We start from the raw sequence: 26,147 nt of genomic DNA on the forward strand, positions 1-26,147 counted from the left end.
TGTGCTTCGCTAAGTTAGAAGTGGAACCTATTCGTTGAATGAGTCTTCTCTCCGTGAGGAGATCCTGAGAGCGTTCGGTCATTTCAGTGCTCTCTTTCCTGCAAGTTGGGTTGGAGTAGGCTGTTCCTTCACCCTCAATATGATGACGAACATCATATGCAGAAGAATGGGAAGCACATCCTGATCGTCAGGTTCCTGAGAGAGCAAGGGTCATCCCTGCGCCCTTCTTTATCCTCTTGGGCCTATCTCCGGTGCTACTGCACTGCAGACACCGCCCCTGTGCCACTGCAGGCAGTGAGTTAAAAATTCTGTTTAAACAGTTCTCCTGCTTGCATGCTCGCTTCCGGTCAACGACTTGTGCCTGGAATTCGGGCCGGCTAACTCTCACAAGCTGAGACCCCGGCCTGGATATGTGCCCAAGGTTCCTACCTCTCCCTTAAACTGGGACCAGGCAGTGAGCCTGCAAGCTCAGACCCAGCCCTGGCTTTCTCTGTCCGTCCGCTTCATTGCGGTTATACGTGCACAGAAAGCAAGCCTTTTAATAGTACTCGAAGATGACAGGCTCTCTAAGCGTGATCCCAATCAGTCGACGTCTACGTTCCCTCCTTCAGGGAAAGAGGGTAACAAATATAACCGAGACGTTTCCGCACGTACTGCCATAGTAACCATAGTAACCTGTTGCTGTTTCGTTCAAACATTATGGACCATGGCAAGCAGACTTTGGGACAAAACGAGAACTAAAACGAGGATCAATATCAGCGTGGCGTTTTCTAGATGCCGAGAGCTCCACGTCTGTGACAAACTTTGACTTGACAGAGACGCCACTCTTGCATGTACTTTTATTAGACAGGTGAGCAAATGTACATAAAACTAATCAATGTTATATAGCTCAACATGATGAAATGTTAGAATATGATCAGTATGTTATTCTAATGTTGATCTAGCTTACTGCTAGTCTCGCTGGCAATTTCCACCAACTGCGGAACGGCTGCGGATCTGCTCCGGAACGGCTGCGGAGTCAATAGGTTTCCATTAAAGTCAATGTGTGTATTTTCACTGACTGCAGAACAGTTGCGTTCCGACTCGTCCCAGCTCCACCGATCCGCAGCCCACCGGAGCAGATACGCAGAGCTTCTATTTTTGCCGGAGAGCTCTGCAGCAATTCAGCACAGGGCAGATTGTTATATCACGCGAGATCTCGTGGGTCCTCGTGACTTCAGCTGTCAGTCATGGCCGGAGCCGTTCCGCAACAAATCCGGACCTGGTAGGAATTGGAGCACGCAGCCGACACGCAGTTGGTGGAAATCCGGGGTCATACAGACAAACTGACACATAGTATAACATTATAACTTTCAACACACTCAAATGCAATATAGTGTGATAGTGTAGACAGTGAAACAGCGCTGCGTTACCTCACAAGTTTCATTCGTGTAATAAACTGACCTGTGCGAGTATTAATTCAGCACTTGCGGGTATAGTTCAGTAGAATGAAATGTCCTAACGCATTCTCATCCTAGGGTGTCATATTTTGACATTCAAGTTATGACAGCCACCGTGTAAATTATTATATTTCAAAAATGAATTGGAGTAGAAAATTTAGCAAAAAGAAAAGTAGAAAAGGTAATGCAAAACCTGCCTTATTTGCAATTTTCAGTAAATGTGTTTTTTTTATTTGAGTGTTGGTTATATATAAATATAATTGAATAATTTAGGCTCTGTTGATAATTGTAACCTTTAAAATTATAGTAATGCATAATTAAGGGCTCTCCATATAGTTTACAGCATTGACTAAGATAGATTTTTTATCCTTAAGAAAATTGTAATTATAATAGAATTTATTTAAACATACAAATTTATATAAAAAAAAAAGTTTCATTAAATTTTTTTTTTTTAAATTTGTGTTTAGTTTACTCCCCCCCCACCCACCCACCCGACCCACCCCCCCACCAATACACACCCCCCACCTGCTGTACTGAACCTGTACCAAACTGTGACTTCAATACCGAGGTACGTACCTAACCATCATGTTTGTGTATCGTTACACCCCTAGTTAACAGATATTCTCACCTGTAGCTGCTTTTTGACCCGTTCATTTATCTGGGTCTCCGTGAGCCGTTCCTCCTCACTACGCTGGTGAGCAACTCCATCATTAGAGAGCTCAGCACTGGCTTCTGCACTGCTCTCATCCTGCTCGTCATGTTCGTTCTCCACTGCACCACCCGCTGGAACAGACATCACAGACTTCAGCTCCTCTTTGGTTTTTTCCAAATCTTCCAGAGCAGACAGTGCCTATGAGAAGTGAGAAATGCATCAACAAGCAAACAACGTTTTAACTGCACAGACACAGTAGTAAGTGGCAGGGAATCAGAGGGGAGAGAGCAATAGTCGGGTTCCGGAAGTAAAAACTTTTTTAAAATGCTAACTTATAAGCCTTTAAAGACAGCCCAACAGTGAGCTATAAGGTTGTTAATCTAAGGTATTTCCTTCAGTTGAAGCCATCAGCCCGTATTATTTCAGCTTATTTTTATAATAATCGTGTTAAATAAACAAATAACCTTTCACACCTGCGGGTAATAGATAGGTGTGTAGCACAAAGGACAAAGAGTTAGCAAAAAAATATTTTAAAAGGCAAGAATAATATTTAATTAATATTTTGCAAGTACAGATCGTGTGCGATCGATTTTCTTGTTTAAAAAAAATTAATCATGTTTAACATCAGAATTCATGGTAACATTACCCATGAAGCTGTACAGGAAATTTCACCAATCAGAGAGAAAGCAAAATACGCCAAAATAGCTCTTTAGCCTGCCCACTCTCATGAAGCACTGCTAAGGACGTAATTGAGTCGGTCTCCGTACACTCTAAAAATATTTTTTAATATTTGTATTAAAGTATTAGATTGACAGCACTAATTTGAAGTTTATTATAAATAAATAAATTAAATTAGGGGTGTAAATCGGACAGTTCATCACGATACGATACGGATTCTGTCAGCCAGCGATTCGATATTTGCCGATACCTCAAAAAATTCTGCGATACGATTACGATTCGATTCGATTCAGGGCTATATCAATCGATTTATCGATATTTAGACATTATGTGCCAAGTGTACACAACCAGTTACGTTTATTAACTCACAAATGCATCCAAAAATATATAACATGAAAGTTTAATTAAACTCTTTGAAAATTGCACACCCTCCCAATTGGGATATTTACAAGTTGTTTGTTACAAGTTACAAGTAAAAAAAAACATGATATATGAAAATGAACAAGAACGGAGTTATCTGTTTTTGCAAATGACCTCTATAACAGAAGAGTTCATTTGCAAAAACAGATAACTCCGTTCTTGTTCATTTGCATATATCATGTTTTTTTTTATTGTGCATTTAAATATCAATCAAACTGCAGCTGTTTTTTTTATTAAGTAATAATAACTAAAAAAAATACAGTTACTTTATTAAATTAGTTCATTGAAAGTATTTTTATATATATATTTTTTGTGTGTGTGTGTGGCAAAAGCAGATAACTCCACATTTCATGTTTCAGAGTTAAACAAAGCCAAGTAATTGCTATGATACATAATAAAACACTTGGTTAATCTTTGTAACGTTAATCTCCTCAGCTGACATAGACGCCTGTCAAACTTTGTTGTTGTGATTACCGTACACGCAATACAGAAAGCTTTTCCCTCACCACTAACGTTTTAGCTACTAACGTTTTAGCAAGATTCCGGGAAAAAGTTCAAGCTTTTATTTTCCTTTTACGCCCCGAAGAAGATATCATGGGTTCATCAAGTTCGTTGAGATCCATCCTCGATCACTTTTAATCAGCTTTGACGAAACTCTTCCCAGCTAGCGCGTCTTTTCAAAGTGACTAGCAGCCTTGTCACCTGACCTGAATACTGCGCACTGATTCGCTAAAACCAAGGGGGTAATCCATCAGCCGGAAACTGATGCTTGCCTGGGGGCCGCCATTGTAGCAGACCATCACCTGCTGTTAGCATTCCATTGACTCCGATTCATTTTGGCGTCACTTTGACAGCGAATAACTTTACATCTGCGGCATCCAAAGAGTCCATTTGTCCATTATTTATTTCTAAAGAAATACGACAATGCATAAAAGGCTCCATTACTTTGTATCTTACATTATGGCCCTGAAGAAGCCGTTTTTGTAAAAAATAGGCTAACGATTGCGTCATGACTCCGTTTGCAGTGCGTATGTGGTGGTGCGTATTTTCCCCCGCACCCATGTTAATAGGTTAGAGTGCTCACACACGCGGATGCGGTCCGGCAATGCGCTCCAGGAGCGGTGCGTGCATAACAGCAGAGCAGAGATCTACACAGTACCTCAACAACGCGACATAATGGATGTAGGCTAAAAATATTGATTTGAATATTGATTGTGGTACAGCCGTAGATCAGTTGCGCACTGCAAACGCAGCACACGTGAGAGCACAATAGCGCGTGCTGCTCCTGCATACACACCGCAAAACACACCGCATACGCACTACACACGGAGTATGTGTGAAACAGCCGTAACTCACGCAGCTGCATCTTCTAAATAATGCCGCGAGTGGGGCTTGAGGATGTGAAGTCGCCTGCGTCTGCGCAGTGCGATCTGATGCAGACCCTGAACTGAAGTGACACACGAAACAGAAATGCTGCATAATAATAATAATAACGCAAATAAACGAGACGAAATAACGTTAAATAACATTTCGTCTCGTCTCGTTTTGGTCAACGAAAATGAAGAGACATTTTAGCATAGTTTTTATTGTGTAAACCACATTTAGTCTCATTTTTATTCGCCAACAATATTGCATTATACATTTAATTATAGTCATCGTCACATGACCAGCATTTACGTTGCGTCTCGTCTCGTTTTCGTCACGTGTAAAAGGTTCGTTGACGACGATATTTAGTCATAATTTACGTTGACGAAAGCAACACTAGACCACAGAAAGATCCCATGCAGGAACCGACGGGGGGCGCGGAGGGTTCATCCTTCTAGCTCCTCTAAGGAAACAGATGACCAGCTCATTCTTTCCCAATGACTGGCCGTGCGGAGGTTCTGTGAACGCTGCAACGGCCGCCACATATACTTTGACCGTGGATGGGGACCTGCCCTTATCCAATAGCTCTTGTAAAAACACGAGCAGCCACGACACCCCACATTCCCGTGGGTCCAGATTTTTGTCGGTGCACCATTTAGAAAACACAGACCATTTAGACGCATAGAGCTTTCTGGTAGAAAGAGCTCCGGCATGCACGATCGTGTTTATTACTCCTTCTGGCAGAGCAACGGGTAGTCGTTGATCACCCACGCATGCAGCGACCAGCGCTCTGGGTGGGGATGCCAGATCGAGCCGCGAGCCTGAGAGAGGAGATCTGTTCTCACCGGAATGGGCCACGGGGCTGTCTGTGACAGCTGCGTAAGCTCCGGGAACCAAGCCTGATTCTCCCAACGCGGGGCTATGAGGAGCACCGAGTGGCGCGTTTCCCTGATTCTCTTTATTATTACCTGTGGTAACAATGAGACAGGCGGGAAGGCGTAAAGCGGGCGGCTGGGCCAGTCCTGGGCCAGCGCGTCCTCGCTCTTCGAGAAGAACACTGGGCAGTGAGCGTTGTCTTCTGACGCGAAAAGGTCGACATCCGCTCTGCCAAATAGGCGCCATAGTTTCTGGACTGTTTGGGGGTGCAGGGACCATTCCCCTGGTCCCTGCACAGTCTGTCCGGGCCGTCGTTCAGGTGGCCTGGCACGTGCGTCGCTCTCAGCGAGCGCAGGTGACGCTGAGACCAAACTAGTATGCGTTCTGCCAGATCGCAGAGGTTCCTGGATCAGACTCCGCCCTGACGGTTCAGATAGGACACCACGGACATGCTGTCAGAACGGACTAGGACGTGGTGTTCTCGTATAACTGGGAGAAAGCGCATAAGCGCGTTCTCGGCTGCTATCATTTCCAGACAGTTTATGTGAAGGAGCTTCTCCTGGTCTGACCATATGCCAAAAGCCGGTGTGCCCTCGCAGACCGCGCCCCAACCCGTGTTGGACGTGTCTGTCGAGACGACTTTCCGGTGTGAGATCGCCCCCATCATCACTCCCCGCTGATACCACTCGGCCACTTTCCAGGGCTTCAGAGCTAAAAATGCAGGTCTGAGTCACTCTGATTATCTGGCGGCCGGCGGCCCAAGCCCGGCGACACGCGCGAGTGTTGAGCCATCGTTGTAGCGGGCGCATGCGCAGTAACCCCAGCTCGAGTACTGCTGCGGCTGAGGCCATACAGCCTAACATTCTCTGAAATGTTTTCAGAGGAATGAGGCTGTTCATCTGAAAAGATGCGGCTAAGGGCTGTATACGGCGCGCGCGCCGTGTTGACAAGCGCGCCGTCATAGTCACCGAGTTCAGTTCTATTCCTAAAAAGGAAATCGCCTGACTGGGCTGTAATGAGCTCTTGGTCCAGTTGACCGAGAGACACAAGCATTTCATATGATTGAGGAGCGCTGTTTTGTGTGACAAAAGCTCCGTGTCTGATTGTGCCAAAATCAGCCAATCGTCCAGATAGTTCAGTATTTGCAAGCCCTGATTTCTCAGGGGGGCGAGAGCCGCGTCCATGCACTTCGTAAATGTACGGGGTGCTAAGGACAGGCCGAACGGGAGGACGGTGTATTAATAAACCTGGCCGTCGAAGGTGAATCTCAAGAATGGCCTGTGATGGGGAGTTATCTGAATCTGAAAATAAGCATCTTTCAGATCGAGAGATATAAACCAGTCCCCCTGGCGCACTTGCGCGAGGAGTTTCCTGATTGTCAGCATTTTGAACGGTCTTTTCACAAGCACTTTGTTCAAATGTCTCAGATCTAAGATGGGTCTGAGGCCACCGTCTTTCTTTGGTACAAGAAAATAACGGCTGTAAAACCCCGACTCGCTCAGAGAAGAAGGCGGCACCAGCTCTATAGCCCTTTTGCACAGCAGGTTTGCTATTTCTGCGTGAAGTAGATGTGCTACTTCTGAATTCACAGTAGTTTCGAGCCGCGCCCGAAAGCGTGGGGGGCGGCAATCGAATTGTAGCGAATAGCCCTGTTTTATTGTGCTTAACACCCATTTTGATACCCCTGGGATAGCTTCCCATGCTTTTATATGTGCCGCCAGGGGTTGAATGGCCTCCGGGCTCTGATTGCCACACTGTGTGTGTCTTACAGGCAGTACCGGAGGTGTGTGCGTGCGCTCGGTGTTTGAACACGGCGGCTCGCAGGCAGCAGTGACAAACTGATTTGTGAGTGACGACCCGATTACAGCGAATGGGGAGCGTTTTATGACTGCTTTGCAGTGCGCGAGCAGCGCCTCGGGCGAGGTGCCTTTCTGTAAGCGTGAGCGCGTGAGAGCGGGCACGGTGTTTACATGAATGTGTAGCGTCCCGAGCCTTCTGGATGGGGAGCGCGTTATTATAGCCTTGTGGCGAGCAGGCGACGCTTTGGGAGAAGCGTTTATTTGTAAGCGTGCGCGCTTGGGAGGGGGCACGAGACTTACATTCATACAAGTGTTTTCTGGCCGTGTGACAGAGCGGGCAAGGAGAGAGCGCGCGCATGGACTCGCGGGCGCGTCTTCTGACTTCACCACTCGAGCGGCTTGTGTCCGCTTTATGGGAGTGGGCTCTGTAAGTGACACGGGGAGTGTAATGCTTGTGTGTAGGGGTGAGCACTGAACTGTGGGCACATTTACTACACTTATATAGCACAGGCGGCAGCCTGCGGCAGCTGTCCGAGCGCGATCTAGGGCGGCCGCCCTGGCGTCGCTGCGAAGGCTGGCTGTGCTGAGCTGGGCGCTGTGAGGAGGCTCGTACAGGAGGCTGGTCACGTGAGCGGCCTGCAGAGGAGCTAGAGTGTCGAGGCAGGAATAGACTCATGGCTTGAGTGGTCTCCTGAACTTCGGAGAACCGTTCAACGCTCACCGCGGGGCCGAAGAGACCGGAGGGAGAGAGCGGCGCGTTGAGAAATGTGGCACGTTCAGATTCCCCCATGTTGGCGAGTGTCAGCCAGAGGTGCCTCTCTGTAACAGTCAGCGCGGCCATACATTTTCCCAGTGCTAGAGCTGCAGACTTTGTGGCGCGAAGGGACAGGTCCGTTGCGCTCCTCAAATCCGTGACAGCTTCTGGTTTCCTGCCTTTCCCTTCCCACTCACGAAGGAGGTCAGCCTGGAGGATCTGAAGGACGGCCATAGAGTGCAGAGCAGATGCAGCTTGACCGGCGGCGGCGTAGGCGCGGCCAATGAAAGCAGATGTTGTTCTGCAGGCCTTAGACGGGAGCACGGGCTTTGAGCGCCATCTCGCGGAGGGCGGGCAAAGGTGTGCTGCAACCGAGTCCTCGACAGGGGGAATAGCTGTATAGCCCTTCTCCGCGGCGCCGTCCACAGCAGAGAGTGACGCGGAGACGTGTGAGTGAATCCTGGCCGAGAAGGGCGCGCTCCACGATTTAGAAAGTTCGGCGTGGAGTTCCGGCAGGAAGGGCGCGGCCCGGGCCGCGGGCGCTGGGCGGCAGCGGCTTTGGAGGAAGCAGCCGTCGAGCCTGTTGGGCGCAGACTCCGTAGGCGGTGACCACTCGAGCCCGAGGCGGTCGACGGGCTGTGAGAGGAGGCGCATAAGCTCGTTCTCCACTCCAGCGCGGGTCCGGCCAGATTCTTGAATCGAGGAGGAAGCAGAGTGAGAGCCTGACCACTCCTCGCTGTCTGAAGCCAAGATAGAGCAACAGTCACGAGTGACGTTCTCTTCCGCCTCTTCATCCATCGTGACGGCGATGCGGCCACTCAGCGGCAATGGCGCGTCCGTGGGGGCCGGGGAAGGCGAAGGCGAAGCTTGAGGGAGAGGCTCCGGCGAGGCATTCACAGTAGTCGCGGGTTCCGGCGGCCTTTGTGAATGGCGTTTCTTCCTGCGCGATGCAACGAAAGGCGGCGCGGCGGCTTCGACGTTGAAACTCTGAAGTCGAGCCCGCAGGGTCGACAACGGGAGTTCTTCGCAGAGCTCGCATCCGCCGTCGGCGAGGCCAAGGGCTGCGTGTTCCTGGCCCAGGCAGAGAGCGCAGATCAGATGGCGGTCTCCTGCGCTGAGTGGGGCTCTGCACGAGCCGCAGGATGTGCGAGGCATCTTTAAAAAGACACTCGCTGCTCTTTTAGTAGTTCGCGCTGGCGTAGCTCGCACGGATGGCTGAAGGTGGCGAAGACGGCCGGCTTCTTCGAGCGCTGTCCTAAGCTCGCTAGATGCCCCTCAGACGGCGACGTGGCTTCTGTAGTGCAGCGATGCGGAGAGCTTCGCTGAAGAGATGAAAATCAGGGAAGCAGCCTCTGAACCTCGCTTATATACACATAGCCACGCCCATTCTGGCGGGCTGTGATGCCATGAGGGCGCAAGCGCCTCTCATTGGGCGTGACATCACGCCAGGTTCACTGATAGGCTGCTGCAGTTGCCGCAGAGCAGCCTATGAGCTCGCTAGATAGCCCGCTCTAGGTCTGGCAGCTGCTGCACTGCGTTGACAATAAATACAAAATTAAGGATAATTTTTGGCTTCAATATCTTGAAAAGATGAATCTTTCCCGTAGCGTAAGCTAGCTTACGCAATACGAGAGAACCTCTCGTAAGAGAACTTTCCTGCTTGAGAATTGCACCATTCTCATTGGTCAAACCAAAACTCAAAGGGACCTCTGTGGAACTTTAAAAGCCAAAACAAAGTTCCCTCCGCGTGCTCACTGGCTTCTGCTCCTGATTGCTGTTCACGTGAGACCTCATCCGGCCTCGCCGGGTGCGACCGCGCTGGCAGGCTCCACACACATCGAGCCATGTGTACCTTCCTCGACCATAACAAAGTCAACTAACTCATGTTTACCATTGCTTCTTCATTCAACGCGGAATAAATCGATCGAAACCTCATTACCATCGGACCAAACTAATCAAGACTTTCTCCTCGCGACTGTATATCCGGACACTCTTCAACAGCTAAGGCAAATGCAAGTAACGTACGATATACTAAATAGCTGTTTAGTTAGTCAAAGTTGTGAACCCCATTGTTAACAAAGGAGCTTTTTAGTAAGGGTATTAAGAGTTCTTCCAGGAGGCTAACTGATTCTTTTCATAGCTTCATTCCTCTATTCTGTTCCGGTTTTTCAGTCATTTTCACTTTCCATTCTACCTATGTATGTGTGACTGTGTGTATGTATTTGTTAGATTAGTTATGTGTTCGTGATCTGGTTATGTAAAACTTTTGTGTACATGTGCAATTGATTCTGGTCTGCTTAAATCAATGTAAATTTTAGGATTATGATCACAGCTACATGCTAAGAAAGACATTTTTCTGTGGCCATGGAAAATATCCTTTTCTAAAGAGTTGATAGATGATCAATATGGAGTGTTCGCTGGACAAACAGATTCATTGATTGTAATATTAAGTCAGTTACATGAATTTAATTATATTAAATTATCTAAATATTTATAATTAATTATAATGAGCTATGATTAATTATTCATATTTCCCTTTTGAGCTAATTTGCTACACCAAACACAAGAGGGCTAATTGGCTAACAAGACACATCTGGGAACAAATCAACAGGAAAAAAATAGCAAGGAATACAACACTCGGGACAGTAAAAAATATAAAAAATAAAACAAATCTTATCCAGAAAGAGGAAATGTGCAACAGGCACCATTTGGTTGCATTTTATTTATATTGTAGCATTTTGACATCATTTATTGATCTCCCATCAGTGGATTCCCTGTACATCCAGTTCTAAATACATGTAATACAAATACAAATAAATACATGCATGCTAAAAAAGATCATGGATAACCATCCCATCCAACACAAATAGTTTAATTGGTGGATTCCACAACCACCAAAACATCCAAATTAAATCACAGCTTCTTTCAAACAATTGTCAGGTTGCTTAACAAACTCTTAAAGTAACTGTATAATCCATGATAAATTGTATATTTATTTACACACAACAACATTTTAAGAATCTTAATTAATCAGATCTGGATGGGTAATGACCTTTGCAACAGTCTGCAATCCACTGCTGGCATTCAAATTCTCCATGAGGACAATCTGCATCATGTATGTGAAGTATGCATAAAAGGAAAATGTCTCTCTTACCTTATGCTGCCATTCTGTTGCCTCCTCTTCCTTTTTCCTCTTGGCATCCTCCAGCAGGGCGATTTTGGCAGTAAATTCCCCCAACTCAGCTGCCTGCAAACACCAAGCAGAGGAATGTTACAGCCCCTATACACATACTAGTCAAGTCAAGTCAAATTTATTTATATAGCGCTTTTTACAATACAGATTGTTACAAAGCAGCTTTACAGAGATAAACAGGAAAAAAATGCAACAAAGTTTGTTTCCAGAAGAAAATAGAGTCACAGTCCAGCTTAAGTAAGTTCAGTGATGTTTCATTTTTGTTGCAAAAAAGTTATTAATTTAGTTCATTTATATATATATAGCCGCTCTGGAGAAAACCTTGATGTCATCGTCCAGCTCAGATCTGTTCTCATATAATGGTGTCAATGCAGGCAGATCAAAATTATTGTTGAATATTAAATTACATGTTAAATTTAATGTCCCCAACTAAGCAAGCCAAAATCCAATGGCAACAAAGGTGAAAAAGGTGACAAAGGCGAAAAAGGCGACAGTGGCAAGGAACCAAAACTCCATTTTGGGGGGGGCAGTTCTCATCTGGCCAACGAACGAACAGTGTATGATCATGATTCAGGCAGCATTATAGGTCAGAAATCAGATTGGATTGGAACAATCAGAATACTATCCAGTTCCATCTGGTTGAAGATCGGAGTCATCACGCCGGTATGGAGACGGGTTTGTTGAGGATCAGTGCCGATGGCTGTCGTGTCGATGAGGCCTTCACAGGGAAGAGTCTAGTTGACAACCTCTGCTGACACTTCAGGGATGTGTACTACACATGATGTGCACACACTCATATACACAAACACACACTTATGCCGACACAACTATTTCAGTACAAGCTCATACCACTAATCTTAACCACATGCATTTGCCTCTGAGTGGTTATTGTTTTTATTACATTTTTCTTTTAACTACACTGAACAAAATTATAAACACAACACTTTTGTTTTTGCCCCCATTTTTCATGAGCTGAACTCAAAGATCTAAGACCTTTTCTATGTACACAAAAGGTCTATTTTTCTCAAATATTGTTCACAAATCTTTCTAAATTTGTGTTAGTGAGCACTTCTCCTTTGCCGAGATAATCCATCCACCTCACAGGTGTGGCATATCAAGATGCTGATTAGACAGCATGATTATTGCACAGGTGTGCCTTAGGCTGGCCACAATAAAAGGCCACTCTAAAATGTGCAGTTTTATCACACAGCACAATGCCACAGATGTCGCAAGTTTTGAGGGACCATGCAATTGACATGCTGACTGCAGGAATGTCCACCAGAGCTGTTGCCTGTGAATTGAATGTTAATTTCTCTACCATAAGCCGTCTCCAAAGGCGTTTCAGAGAATTTGGGAGTACATCCAACAGGCCTCACAACCACAGACCACGTGTAACCACACCAGCCCAGGACCTCCACATCCAGCATCTTCACCTCCAAGATCGTCTGAGACCAACCACCCTGACAGCTGCTGCAACAATCGGTTTGCATAACCAAACAATTTCTGCACAAACTGTCAGAAATCGTCTCAGGGAAGCTCATCTGCATGCTCGTCGTCCTCATCGGAGTCTCGACCTGACTGCAGTTCGTCGTTGTAACCGACTTGAGTGGGCAAATGCTCACATTCGATGGCGTCTGGCACTTTGGAGAGGTGTTCTCTTCACGGATGAATTCTGGTTTTCACTGTACAGGGCAGATGGCAGACAGCATGTATGGCGTCGTGTGGGTGAGCGGTTTGCGGATGTCAATGTTGTGGATCGAGTGGCCCATGGTGGCATGGGGTTATGTTATGGACAACGAACACAGGTGCATTTTATTGAAGGCATTTTGAATGCACAGAGATACCGTGACGAGATCCTGAGGCCCGTTGTTGTGCTATTCATCCACGACCATTACCTCATGTTGCAGCAGGATAATGCACGGCCCCATGTTGCAAGGATCTGTACACAATTCCTGGAAGCTGAAAACATCCCAGTTCTTGCATGGCCAGCATACTCACCGGACATGTCACCCATTGAGCATGTTTGGGATGCTCTGGATCGGCGTATACGACAGCGTGTTCCAGGTCCTGCCAATACTTCGCACAGCCATTGAAGAGGAGTGGACCAACATTCCACAGGCCACAATCAACAACCTGATCAACTCTATGCGAAGGAGATGAGTTGAACTGCGTGAGGCAAATGGTGGTCACACCAGATACTGACTCCTGAAATATGGAAGATGATCCAATATAGTCCATAATTTCAAGGTATGTCATAAGATTTAAAAAACCTTTTATTTGATGTACAGTTGCTGTGTCGTAAGACTATATTTGTGCTCTCTCTCTCTGATATTTCTCTGTCTGACTCTGTCTCTCTATGAATTCAGCAAAAAATTAAACATCCCTATACAGCCCCTAAAAATACTGTATTTTAAACTGCTGAGTTCGGTAATCAACTCTCAGGTTTGTTACCAAGCAACCATTGATGTTGTAACCGTCTCCCTATCCACTCCTAGTGAGACACGCTACAAGATCATTTTGAGGGAGGGACCCACAGACCAAAATTGTTTGAGAATATAAAGAGTGCAAAAACAGTTAAAAGAACAACCTCAATACACCAGTAGCATTGCTTTCAGTTTATATCAGACGGACCACATGAGAATATTCACATAAACACTTTGGCAAGCCGTTTTAACATTTAATCTTTTTAACCTACTAGTCTCTATTTCCATGCTATTTTTTTAGATACAAGTATCTATTACATTAAGAACTAGTACTTATTAGCTACTAGTGCTTATTCTTTAGGTACTAGTGCCTATTCTTTAGATACTAGTGCTTATTCTTTAGGAACTAGTACTTATTCATTAGATACTAGTACTTATTCATTAGATACTAGTCCTTATTTATTAGATACGAGTGCTTATTCATTAGTTACTAGTACTTATTCATTAGATTCTAGTGCCTATTAAATTGGTACTAGTGCTTATTCATTAGATACTAGTACTTATTCTTAGATACTAATACTTATTCATTAGATACTAGTACTTATTTCTATAGTGACTAGTAACTATTATTTTGTTACTAGTAACAAATCAATTTTTTTGCCATTGACGTCTATGGGGATCTGTCATTCAGATATCAACTATTCAGTTCTGACTAGTATGTATTCCAATAGGCTTTATGCACAGCTTCACTACTTCCTGAACTTCAGCCAGCCCTTTGTTTCCTGTCTGTCATTATTGGACAAACTGATTAATCCAGGTGTGCCTGATTATTGTTACTGAGGCCAGGCACACCTGGATTAATCAGTTTGTAGAGACTTTAAGGATGAACCAAACACAAATTAATCTTTCTAATCTCTCATGGGATTCATTCAAATGTGATTCAGCATTTCGGATCTGAATACCACATTCCAAAGTCACAAGACTGGCTCCAAATTGTCTAGAAAACCCCCCAGAGAAGACTTTTATGGCCCCAGACATAAGCCTAAACAGGAAGAACGTGTCACTGTTTTCATCCTTAAGCCAGACAAAGCTGCTCAAAAATGGTGAAACGAGGCCTGACCACCAAGGGGCCTGACAACCTTTGACCTCCCTCAGCATCACCATTGCTGAGCAGGACAGCGATGTAAAACAGACCACGCTTTCATGGAACGTGAGAGACTTACACAGACTTTACATATCAAACCCATTAAAACTCACGCAGAACAATGCTCCGTGGACTTATAATCAAACATCATAATTCTTGTTGTTCCTACAATTCATGTTTGTATTATGTGTAGATCACATATAAATCATGTAATTGTGATATAACTGTGTGTATGGATGAAAGAGTATCGTGCTTCCAATCAAAAGAATCGTATGCCCTTAATTCAAAAGGTGGCTTGTTTGAAATCTGTGTAAAATGTTTTGTATGATTATAATAATCTATAATGTTTAAACTGGGGTCTCTTGTTCTCTGCTAAGTGCTGGAACCCAAGCAGATCCCAGATAACGATAAGTAGGAACTCGATCCACCTCCTAAAATGATGCCATTGTCTCATTGGTCAGAATTCTCCAAAAGAGGTTGGACTAACTTTTAAGTTAAAGACCCGAACAAAGGACTTAGAGTTAGAGAAAAGAAAATTCGGTTCAGAGAGCAGTTCGGGGTTGCCGTTCGGTTTTGAGTTCGGTTCGGTGTTGAATTAAGTTTTGCGCCTCTCTCTAGCAACAGCAAGAGAGTGTTCCTGTTCGTGCTTCTCTCTGAAAACAACAAAGAGCGTGTTCGCACGCTTCTACATCGACCAGACCAAATTAGACCAGCAGACAAATAACCCATCGAGATCGGGGTTAAAACAGCTCATTCAAGCCATCTAACTCGTCTTACTTTCATTTCTTCCTTTATTTTCTTTTTCGTAAAAGTCTCGATTCAAAGTTAAGTTGCTGCGAAGTTCGTTTAAACGTCTCTCCTGCAACGCGCTTTGAACTGTAAAGACTCTTATTCGCCTGCCAATCACACGTGACCGGCTGTTCAGAAACTTCCATCCAGGCACTTCAAAGACAACCAGCCACACGGACCCGGCCGGGAAACCCCTTCGACGAAGCACCGCAAAAAGGGAATTCCCTAAGCAACGCAAAGACAAGCAAGTAACTTACTCCAGACTCTAACTGAACTGGTGCGTTAATGTAAATTGAATAACCTGTCTAAGAAACGAAGGTTTAAATTAATGCTTGGTGGTTCGTTCAGGTCATGTCTTACAAAGTGCATCTCACTCTGAAAACTCACTCTTTCTCTCTCTTCCTCTGCGCCTTGTATGAATGTGTGTGTGTGATTGTGTTTAGACCTTAGTTTTATGTGTTTAGAATAGTTAATAAAGTCGTCAATATATTTGAAAAGATATTTGCCTTGTGTTGTGCTTGCACATTTAATGTCTTGTACTGTCGATCTAAAGTTACCTTGCTAATACATAGTGTTTCACTATAGATTGGATATTTATATCTGTTGCCAAGGTTATAATTACGGCCCGTTCAAATGAACTCTAAACGAGTCATTTGCTCGGTTCCATAGTGATTCGGTCAAGATTCATTGCAAATCGATGAATCATTACTTTTGAGCTAAATTGGCCTTTAGCCTAAATTGTCCTACAAGACACTACACTTGTACCTATTCAATAGACACTTGTACCTATTCAATAGACACTACACTTGTACCTATTCAATAGACACTACACTTGTACCTATTCAATAGACACTACACTTGTACCTATTCAATAGACACTTGTACCTATTCAATAGACACTACACTTGTACCTATTCAATAGACACTACACAATAGACACTACACTTGTACCTATTCAATAGACACTTGTACCTATTCAATAGACACTTGTACCTATTCAATAGACACTTGTACCTATTCAATAGACACTTGTACCTATTCAATAGACACTTGTACCTATTCAATAGACACTTGTACCTATTCAATAGACACTTGTACCTATTCAATAGACACTAGTATCTTTTGTAATTGTTACTACCGTAGTAACTATTCTTATCTTACTAGTCACAACTGCTTTTTTACTAGTCTTATGTTATGACTAGTCAGAATGGCCACTGTAGAGTTCAATTAAAAATCTTACTAGTAAAATAAAAATTCTTACTAGTAACATTTGGAATAAATCCTAGTATCTAATAAATAGGTACTAGTATCTATTGAATAAGTACTAGTATTTAATTAATAAGTACTAGTATCTAATAAATAGGTACTATTATCTAATGAATAAGTACTAGTATCTATTAAATAAGTACTAGTATCTATTAAATAAGTACCCAGAGTGAAGACAACACCAGATGATATCAACGAAAGGATTTTATTTACAAAAAAAAGAAAATAAGGACAGAACATACGTTGTCAGGGAGCAATGGCTCAGGGGAGAGCAAGGCCTAAAATAACAAACAAAACAGCCCACTAACTAAGTTTGGGAGGAGTCCTAACTAACCTAAGAAAGGTTAACCAAAAAGAAATAAACAACACAAACTTCCCTCAACTCCCTTGCTATGCAAAAACAGGGACAAACAGTATTCAAAGAAAAAGGCACTCACCCCCTACAGCTTCCCTCACAACAGTAACTACTAAACAGGTTAACAATCACACAATAACTTTAACTTCTGCTCAGTATTTAGCTGAAATGATATCAGGATCTCATTAACACAAGTCAGTGACTCTCAGTTAGCCACAGCTAACTCTCAACTACAGTCTCTGAATATCAAAAACCAGGCTAATTTGACACCAGTGTTCAATCTGGAGCAGCGGAGAAGTGCGTCTCTCTCTGCAAACACTGGACGGCAGCCTTACGCCGGGTTCACACCGGACGCTGAAGCGACGCGGAACGGAAAATCACGCGCGGTCCGGCGCCTGCCTGTTCACACCAGACGCGTATTCTTCGCGGAGGTCAAGCGCTTCTGCTCAGTTGTTGTTTATTCAGAGCTATTTTTTTACATCATGGGTAAGTAAATAACCTCATAATATAAATACACCATGTTTCTGTAACCAAGAAGTTTGTACACTTCTTTTATTAATCCGTTGTCTAGACACACACGCAGCCAGAGAGAGAATTGGTAGACAGTTATAGTAGTGTATATATAGGCTACCGTTGAAATATACATCCTCTTCAAATTTATTAAATCCATTTTCCTCTTCCTGTTTTCCAGTGCGAGTAGACAGGAGGAGAGCCCTTGCCCTATATCTTTTGATTATAGGGTAATTTAATTTGAAAATTGCTTATATTTTGACAATTGACCGGATGGTCGAGTGTTTCTTGGTGTAATTCCTGCCAGAATTGACGCGGATCACTCGCGGCTCGCGAAAAAAATAGACCAGACGGCAAAACTGGCGCTTCACGGCGCGTGTCGGCTGCGCCGCGGCGCTCCGCGTCTGGTGTGAACGACACCATAGGTTAACATGGGCGCCGAAAGGAAGCGGCCTCCGTTCCGCGTCGCTTCAGCGTCCGGTGTGAACCTGGCGTTATACTCTCCGTCTCAGGCACACTCACAAACGAGTGACAGGTGCTGATGATTAGGCCTGCAAGCAAGCAAACCAAAAAACAAAAACACAGGGCACACAACCACACCCACACTTTCAGAAATAAAGTAAATCAAAGGTTCAGAAGAAAACACTTATATTATTATAAGTAAATGAATAAATAAATAAATGAATACGTCCTTGGACGTAACACTAGTCACTATTGAAATAAGTACTAGTATCTAATGAATAAGTCCTATCTATTTAATAGGTACTAGTATGTAATGATTAAGTACTAGTATCTAATGAATAAGCACTAGTAACTAATGAATAAGTACTAGTATCTAATGAATAAGCACTAGTAACTAATAAATAAGCACTAGTATCTAATAAATAAGGACTAGTACCTAATGAATAAGTACTAGTATCTAATAAATAAGGACTATCTAATGAATAAGTACTAGTATCTTTAAAAAAGGTACTAGTACCTTAAGAATAAGCACTAGTATCTAAAGAAAAGGCACTAGTAGCTAAAGAATAAGCACTAGTAGCTAATGAATAAGTACTAGTACTTAGGCAAGGCAAGGCAAGTTTATTTATATAGCACATTTCATACACAATGGTAATTCAAAGTGCTTTACATAGGAGAAAATAAAATAATCAAAACAAATAAGAATAATTAAAACAGTTTAGAATAAAGAATAAAATAAAGTACAGTAAAAACAGTCGGACGAACAGTGGAACAGTGCTCATTCAGTAAATGCATAGCTAAACAGATGTGTTTTGAGTCTGGATTTGAATCTGACTACTGTAGGAGCACATCTGATCTCCTCTGGAAGCTTGTTCCAGCTGCGGCTGGCATAATAGCTAAAAGCGGACTCACCATGCTTAGAGTGAACCCTAGGTATTTCTAGCTGATGTGATCCTAATGATCTGAATGATCTGTTTGGTTTATATTCAGTGAGCATATCTGCAATATATTGAGGTCCTAGGCCATTGAATGATTTATATACCAGTAATAATACTTTAAAATCAATCCTAAATGTAACTGGGAGCCAGTGTAAAGACCTGAGGACTGGTGTGATATGTTCATATTTTCTGGTCCTGCTCAGAATCCTGGCAGCAGCGTTCTGTATGAGCTGCAACTGTCTTATGGTCTTTTTAGTACTTAATGGAATAGATACTAGTATCTAAAAAATAAGTACTAGTAGCATGAAAATAGAGACTAGTAGGTCAAAATGATTAAATGTTAAAACGGCTTGCCATAAGACTAGTAAAAAAGCAGTTGTGACTAGCAAGATAAGAATAGTTACTAGTAACAATTACAAAATATACTCTAATAAATAGGTACTAGTATCTATTGAGTAAGTACTAGTATATATTGAATAAGTACTAGTAGCTAATTAATAAGTACTAGTATCTAAAGAAAAGGCACTAGTATCTAATGACATAGTACTAGTATTTATTGAATAAATACTAGTATCTAGTAATAGGTACTAGTATCTAAAAAATAAGTACTAGTACCTAATGAATAACTACTAGTATCTAATATATATGTACTAGTCACAATTGGAATACATACTAGTCAGAACTGAATAGTTGATATTTGAATGACAGATCCCCATAGAAGTCAATGGCAAAAAAAAGAATTTGTTACTAGTAACAAAAGAATAGTAACTAGTCACTATTGAATTAAGTACTAGTATCTAATAATAAGTACTAGTATCTAATGAATAAATACTAGTAACTAATAAATAAGCACTAGTATCTAATAAATAAGGACTAGTATCTAATGAATAAGTACTAATATCTAATTAATAAGGACTAGTATCTAATGAATAAGTACTAATATCTAAAGAAAAGGCACTATACCTAAAGAACAAACACTAGTATCTAAAGAAAAGGCACTAGTATCTAAAGAATAAGCACTAGTAGCTAATGAATAAGTACTACTTAATGGAATAGATACTAGTATTTAAAAAATAAGCACTAGTAGCATGCAAATAGAGACTAGGTTTAAATGATTAAATGTTAAAACAGCTTGCCATATAAACACCACTCAGCAAACACTGAATATACACTAGTATTTAAAAAATAAGCACTAGTAGCATGAAAATAGAGACTAGGTTTAAATGATTAAATGTTAAAACAGCTTGCCATATAAACACCACCCAGCAAACACTGAATATACAATAACATAAACCCAAAAGATTCACACTAATGCAATACTGTCATTGATGAGTAGCAATAAAAATAAGAACTGAAAACCTTTGTTTTTCACTGTCCTGTGATCCATAGAGTGTAGGGATGGGAATTGATAAGAATTTAACGATTACGATTCCATTATCGATATTGCTTATCGATTCGATTCCTTATCGATTCTCTTATCGATTCTCATTGGGTGAGGGAATAAGTACAAATTTGTTTGTTTGTATTAACTTATTGAACTTATAACTTATTTGTTTGTTAATTATTATTAACTCGCTGACAGCACAGCGTATTAGGGGTGTGAACCTACACTGGTCTCACGGTTCGGTTCGATTACAATTATCATGTCATCGATTCAGTTCAATTCGATATCTCGATGCATTACATGCACTGCATCCTCAATTTTACTTCAAAAGTGATGTGTGCGTGCGCATGTTCACCTGTTCGTGAAGTCGCAGTGACAGAAACAGTGACATTCCAGTTTAAGTTTCATGGGACTAAAGTCTGTTCATGATGTGTGGCCAAATGTTTCTGCATATTGGAGGTCCCCCCCTTTGACGAAATGGAAATTTTACAGGTGTTGCAACAAGTGACCATATTGTTATGAGGCGCCGTCATACTCTCATTGAGTATGTGCGCGAGTTTGAGTTTGTGTGTGCTCGCGTCTCATATGAGTATGTGCGTGGAGAGTTTCGCGCATCTGTGTGTGTAGAGTTTGCGTGTATGCGTGAGCGACTTTAGGTGTGTCGTTGTGCATTTCATATGTATTTGTTTGAGCATTCAGCAGTATACATGTATGTTTGACTACTTAGTATACGTTTATGCAAGTGTTTCATATGTGTGGTGAATGAAGTTTGATTTAAGCCCTAGACGGCACCTCACATATTGTCGTCTTTTCGCATGAAATATAACCAAACGAGCGCTTCTGCCTCGATGCCATGTTTGTTGCGTTCTGAATCAATATAACGCAGCGCGTGTGTGACGTCATGACACATTTGCAACGTGCGGAACCTATAAGCGGAATCGTTAAGCAGGCATACTAACGGTTCCAAGGAATTGGTTCACTGGGAACCGGTTCTGAAGAAGAACCGGTTCTCGATTCCCATCCCTAATAGAGTGCATCCAATGTTTTGTGTCATAGAGTCAATTGTTCCATTTGCAGCGATGGAGAGGTATGGAATAATAGTCCTGTGACAGAGGTGAAGCAGTAACTCATTTAATCCACAATGATTCCAAATCCCATACGGCCGCAGTCAGGCTTTGAAACTACTATCCTTAGGGTATAGAATTCTCATGTTCCAGTTCATATTGCAGCCTTGAGCCTCATTGACAACATGAAAAATAGAGGATATTCAAAGAGTCCTTCTACAAACAAAAAAATACATTCCAGCATTAGCATGCCGATTTCAAACCAAACAATAGCCGAAACCCCCCCCCCCCCCCCCCCAAAAAAAATGAAATACAGATTACACACAAATAACCTCAGTTGACATAATAAATCAGACAAAGAAAAACACTTACTTGATTGAGCTTGAAACAATAGTTTCTCAATCTGGACTCTGAGCAAATTGTGTGAATCAAGAGAGAAGAGCCATGCTTCCCTTTCCACACCATAACCTAACTTCTTCTACTACATGGCTATATACAAGGCAGCATGACACCTAGAGCCTCCTACTGCATAGTAGTGGTATTACAAAAAAAAAGAAAAATAAAGAAAACCAGGAACCAAACTCTGGCTGGTTACATATCTCCCTCCTCATTAGAAGAACTAACATACCCATGACAAAGCTTCAAGTGTTGCACGTGATATGTGTCAATAATATCTGGAACAGATACAAGGGAGACTTGATAATTCACCGGACCCAACTTCTTTACAATTTTAGCGGGACCTTTTCACTTAGGGGACAGTTTTGCCATGAAACCGTCATCTACTTTGGATAAGGGATGAGTTCGTACCCATACTACATCTCCAACCTGAAATTGTGTTGGTTTGTGACGTTGGTCGTAGTATCTTTTCTGCTTAATCTGGGCTCGTTCCACATTCTCCTTCACCAAGCTGACTAGTTCCTTCTGCCGTTCCAGTATAGGGTAAACTGGACTGTTAGGATCAGGTAGCTGTTATAGGGCTCTTTCCATTTAAACTTCCGTCCCAGAGCTATTTCTGCTGGCGTAAACCCTGTACTTTCATGCCAGGCAGAATTAACTGCAAACCTGAATTCGCCCAACCACTTATCCCACTGTCGATGCTGATCCTCTACATAGGACGCAATCATTGTTTTTAAGGTTCTGTTGACTCTCTCTGTCAAATTTGTTTGAGGATGGTAGGCAGTGGTTCATTTTTGAATTACCCCCCACTGTTTGCAGACAACGTCGATGAGATGGGAGGTAAACTGAGTACCTCTATCTGACACAAGGTAGGTTGGTATTCCCCATCTAGTAAAGATCTCATTAATTAAGATTTTGGCAATGTGAGATGCTTGCGCTGGCCCACTTGGTGAAGTAGTCAACGACCACAAGAAGATACTCGTGTTGTTTATTGCTCTTCGGGAAAGGCCCCATAAGATCCACTCCCAACATATATCCAGGTTCAACTATAGGAGTATTTTGTAGCAGACCTGATGTCTTAGTCATGGATGGTTTGTATTTTTGATAGGTTTGACATTCTTTACAGTACTTCCATACATCTGCCCTGATGCTAGGCCAGTACACAGTTTCAAGTAGCCTGAGTAGAGTTTTGAGCTTTCCCAAATGTCCACTCAAAGGGTTATCGTGAGCATACTGTAGGAAGGATTGCCGTAGTGCCGAAGGTATGATCAATTGGAGTTTTTGCCCTTTTTTACTAGGAGTGTAAATCGGACAGTTCATCACGATACGATATCGATTCTCTCAGCCAGCGATACGATATTTGCAGATACCTCAAAAAAATTGGCGATACGATTACGATTCGATTTACAAGTTGTTTGTTACAAGTATATAAAAAAACCCATGATATATGCAAAAACGGATAACTCCGTTCTTGTTCATTTTCATATATCATTTCATATCGTTTTTTTTTTATAGTGCATTTGAATATCAATCAAACTGCAGCTGGGTTGTTTTGATAAAGTAATAATAACTAAAAAAAATACAGGTAACTTATAAAATTAAAGTTCATTGAAAGTATTTATATATATATATATATATAGTGTGTGGCAAAAGCAGATAACTCCACATTTCATGTTTCAGAGTTAAACAAAGCCAAGTAAACACTTGGTTAATCTTAGTAATGTTAATCTCCTCAGATGACAGACGCCTGTCAAACTCTGTTGTTGTGATTAACGTAACTTACACGCAATACAGAGAGCTTTTCCCTCACTATTAACAGCACGTTAATAGTGAGGGAAAAGCTCTCTGTTTTAGCAAGATTCCGTGAAAAAGTTTCAGCTTTTATTTTCCTTTTACGACCCGAAGAAGATATCACGGGTTCATCAAGTTCATTGAAATCCATCCTCGATCACTTTTAGTCAGCTTTGAAAAACTCCTCAGCTAGCTTTTCAAAGTGACTAGCAGCCTTGTCACCTGACCTTAATACTGACCACTGATTCGCTAGGGTGCTTGTCGTTTCTGCTGTAAAACGTGAACTCGCGATGCCTTGACAGTGGAAAATACCGGCTTTTGTGACAAAGGGTTCAGTCAATCTTGTCTGGCGTCTATTTCAGCTGAGAAAAGTTATGTGAGGATGTGGAGAGTGTCAAAATAAAGGTACCGTATATCGATATTTTATGTGTGGCATCGATCAAACGTCTAACGACACGATGCATATCGATGTATTGTTACACCCCTATTTTTTACCATCAGGCACACAGCGAAATAGAAAACCATTTTCACAACATAATGAACTCTGGCCATGTCAAATTTTTTTTGTTTTTCTGCTTTAGAGACTAGTTCTTGAATCTCAACATCGCTGTTTTAAGCTGTGGCAATTTGTGAGAGGTCATCCGGTAGGTTGCATGGTGGTGAAATGGTTTTGTCAGCAGTAGCGATGAGTAACATGTCCTGTGGAGTATTGTGACTTCTGGACAACACGTCAGGTACAACATTGCACTGACCCTTCCAATACCTCACTGTGAAATGAAAACCTTGCAATCTTATGGTCCATCGCATGAGACGTGATGAAGGTTTTGGATGTTGGAATGCCCATGTCAGAGCTGCATGATCTGTGACTACCTCAAACGTTTGTCCTTCCAGATACTGCCTCCATTTCTCCACGGCCCAAACTACTGCCAAACATTCCTTTTCCGGCACAGAATAAGCTTTCTCTGCTCCTCTCAACAACCGGGATGCATAGGCGATAACATGTTCTTCTCCCTCCAACTCTTGGGTAAGAACAGCTCCTAATCCAATATCGCTTGCATCGGTTAGCACTCTGAAAGGCTTAAAGAAATCAGGGGTAATCAAAATTAGTTCGCACAAGATCTTGTTTTATGGAGTTGAATGCTTGCTGACATTGTTCCATTTTGACATAGTCCATTCCCATATGGCATTTTTTTTTTAGTGCATGCAATGGAGCTGCCTTTTCAGAAAACTGGGGTATGAAACGGTTATACCAACCAGCTAAACATAGGAACCTTTGAACATCTTTGATGGATTGTGGTATAGGAAATGATTCGACTGCTGAGACTTTGGATGGGTCCGTCTTTACACCTTCATGTGTCACAATGTGTCCCAGAAATGAGAGCGATTTCTGGATAAAGTTGCACTTTTTTAGATTGAGGGTGAGACCAGCTTTATGGAGACATGTGAAGACTTTTTGTAGATGCTGGAGATGTTCTGAAATGTTTTTGGAGTACACAACGATATCGTCGATGTATACCATTACAGCACTTTCCTTTCACCCCATGTAATACCTGTTCCATCATCCGTTGGAAGGATGGTGCTGCGTTTTTCAGGCCGAAAGGTAAACAAAGAAATTCATAAAGCCCATTAGATGTTACAAAGGCCGTTGTTTTAATACTTTCTGCATCCATTTCCAACTGCCAATATCCACTTTTCAAGTCTAGGGTGCTGAACACCGTTGCTCCATGGAGAGATTCGAGGATGTCCTGAATTTGAGGCATGGGATAAGCATCCAGATGCGTCTTGCTGTTAAGACCTCGATAATCTACACAGAATCTAGAACTTCCATCCTTCTTTTGAACTATAACCACAGGTGATGCCCAAGGTGAAGTAGATGGTCGGATGATTCCTTTGTCCAATAGTTCATGCACTTGAGATTCTATGAATTGCTGCTTTGGTAGGGAAACGTACTCGGTTACTAACGTAACCTCGGTTCTCTCTAGAGAGGGAACGAGTACTGCGTAATAGCTTACGCTAGGGGAAAACCTCTTTTCCACGAGATATTGAAGCCAAAAATTATCCTTAATTTTTTATTAATGTAAAACGCTTTGCAGCAGCAAGCAGACACAGGCGAGACAGCTCGCGCGCCTATTGGCTGCTCTTGCGGCAAATGCAGCAGCCTATCGAGAGAGACTCTGCGTGACGTAATGACCAATGGGGGCAACTCGCGCCCATATCGTCACGTCCCGCCAGAAAGGGCGTGGTCTCACTCTATAAATATGCTCGTTAGGCTGGTACAAGCTGGTTTTCATCGCCGAAGCGAACCAGAGCGTATTCCAAGCACGGCAAGATACGCAGTACTCGTTCCCTCTCTAGAGAGAACCGAGGTTACGTTAGTAACCGAGTACGTTCTCTTACGAGAGTATCTCTCGTACTGCGTAATAGCTTACGCTAGGGGAACACAATGCAA

General features: G+C 42.7%; 1 protein-coding gene across 1 annotated transcript in view; it reads right to left on the bottom strand.

Moving 5' to 3' along the window:
* LOC130087734 (radixin) overlaps positions 1-26,147 on the bottom strand; it is a 553,959-nt gene that overhangs the window by 67,921 nt on the left and 459,891 nt on the right. The window contains exons 12-13 of the mRNA XM_056254217.1: positions 11,138-11,230; positions 2,068-2,289 (exon numbers count right to left, since the gene is read on the bottom strand). Coding sequence (XP_056110192.1) covers positions 2,068-2,289; positions 11,138-11,230 — 315 coding nt within the window. The remainder of the gene's footprint in view (positions 1-2,067; positions 2,290-11,137; positions 11,231-26,147) is intronic.

Source organism: Rhinichthys klamathensis, unplaced genomic scaffold, assembly GCF_029890125.1.
Source record: "Rhinichthys klamathensis goyatoka isolate OS25496 unplaced genomic scaffold, OSU_Roscu_1.1 h1tg000111l_1, whole genome shotgun sequence".
Lineage (NCBI taxonomy): Eukaryota > Metazoa > Chordata > Actinopteri > Cypriniformes > Leuciscidae > Rhinichthys > Rhinichthys klamathensis.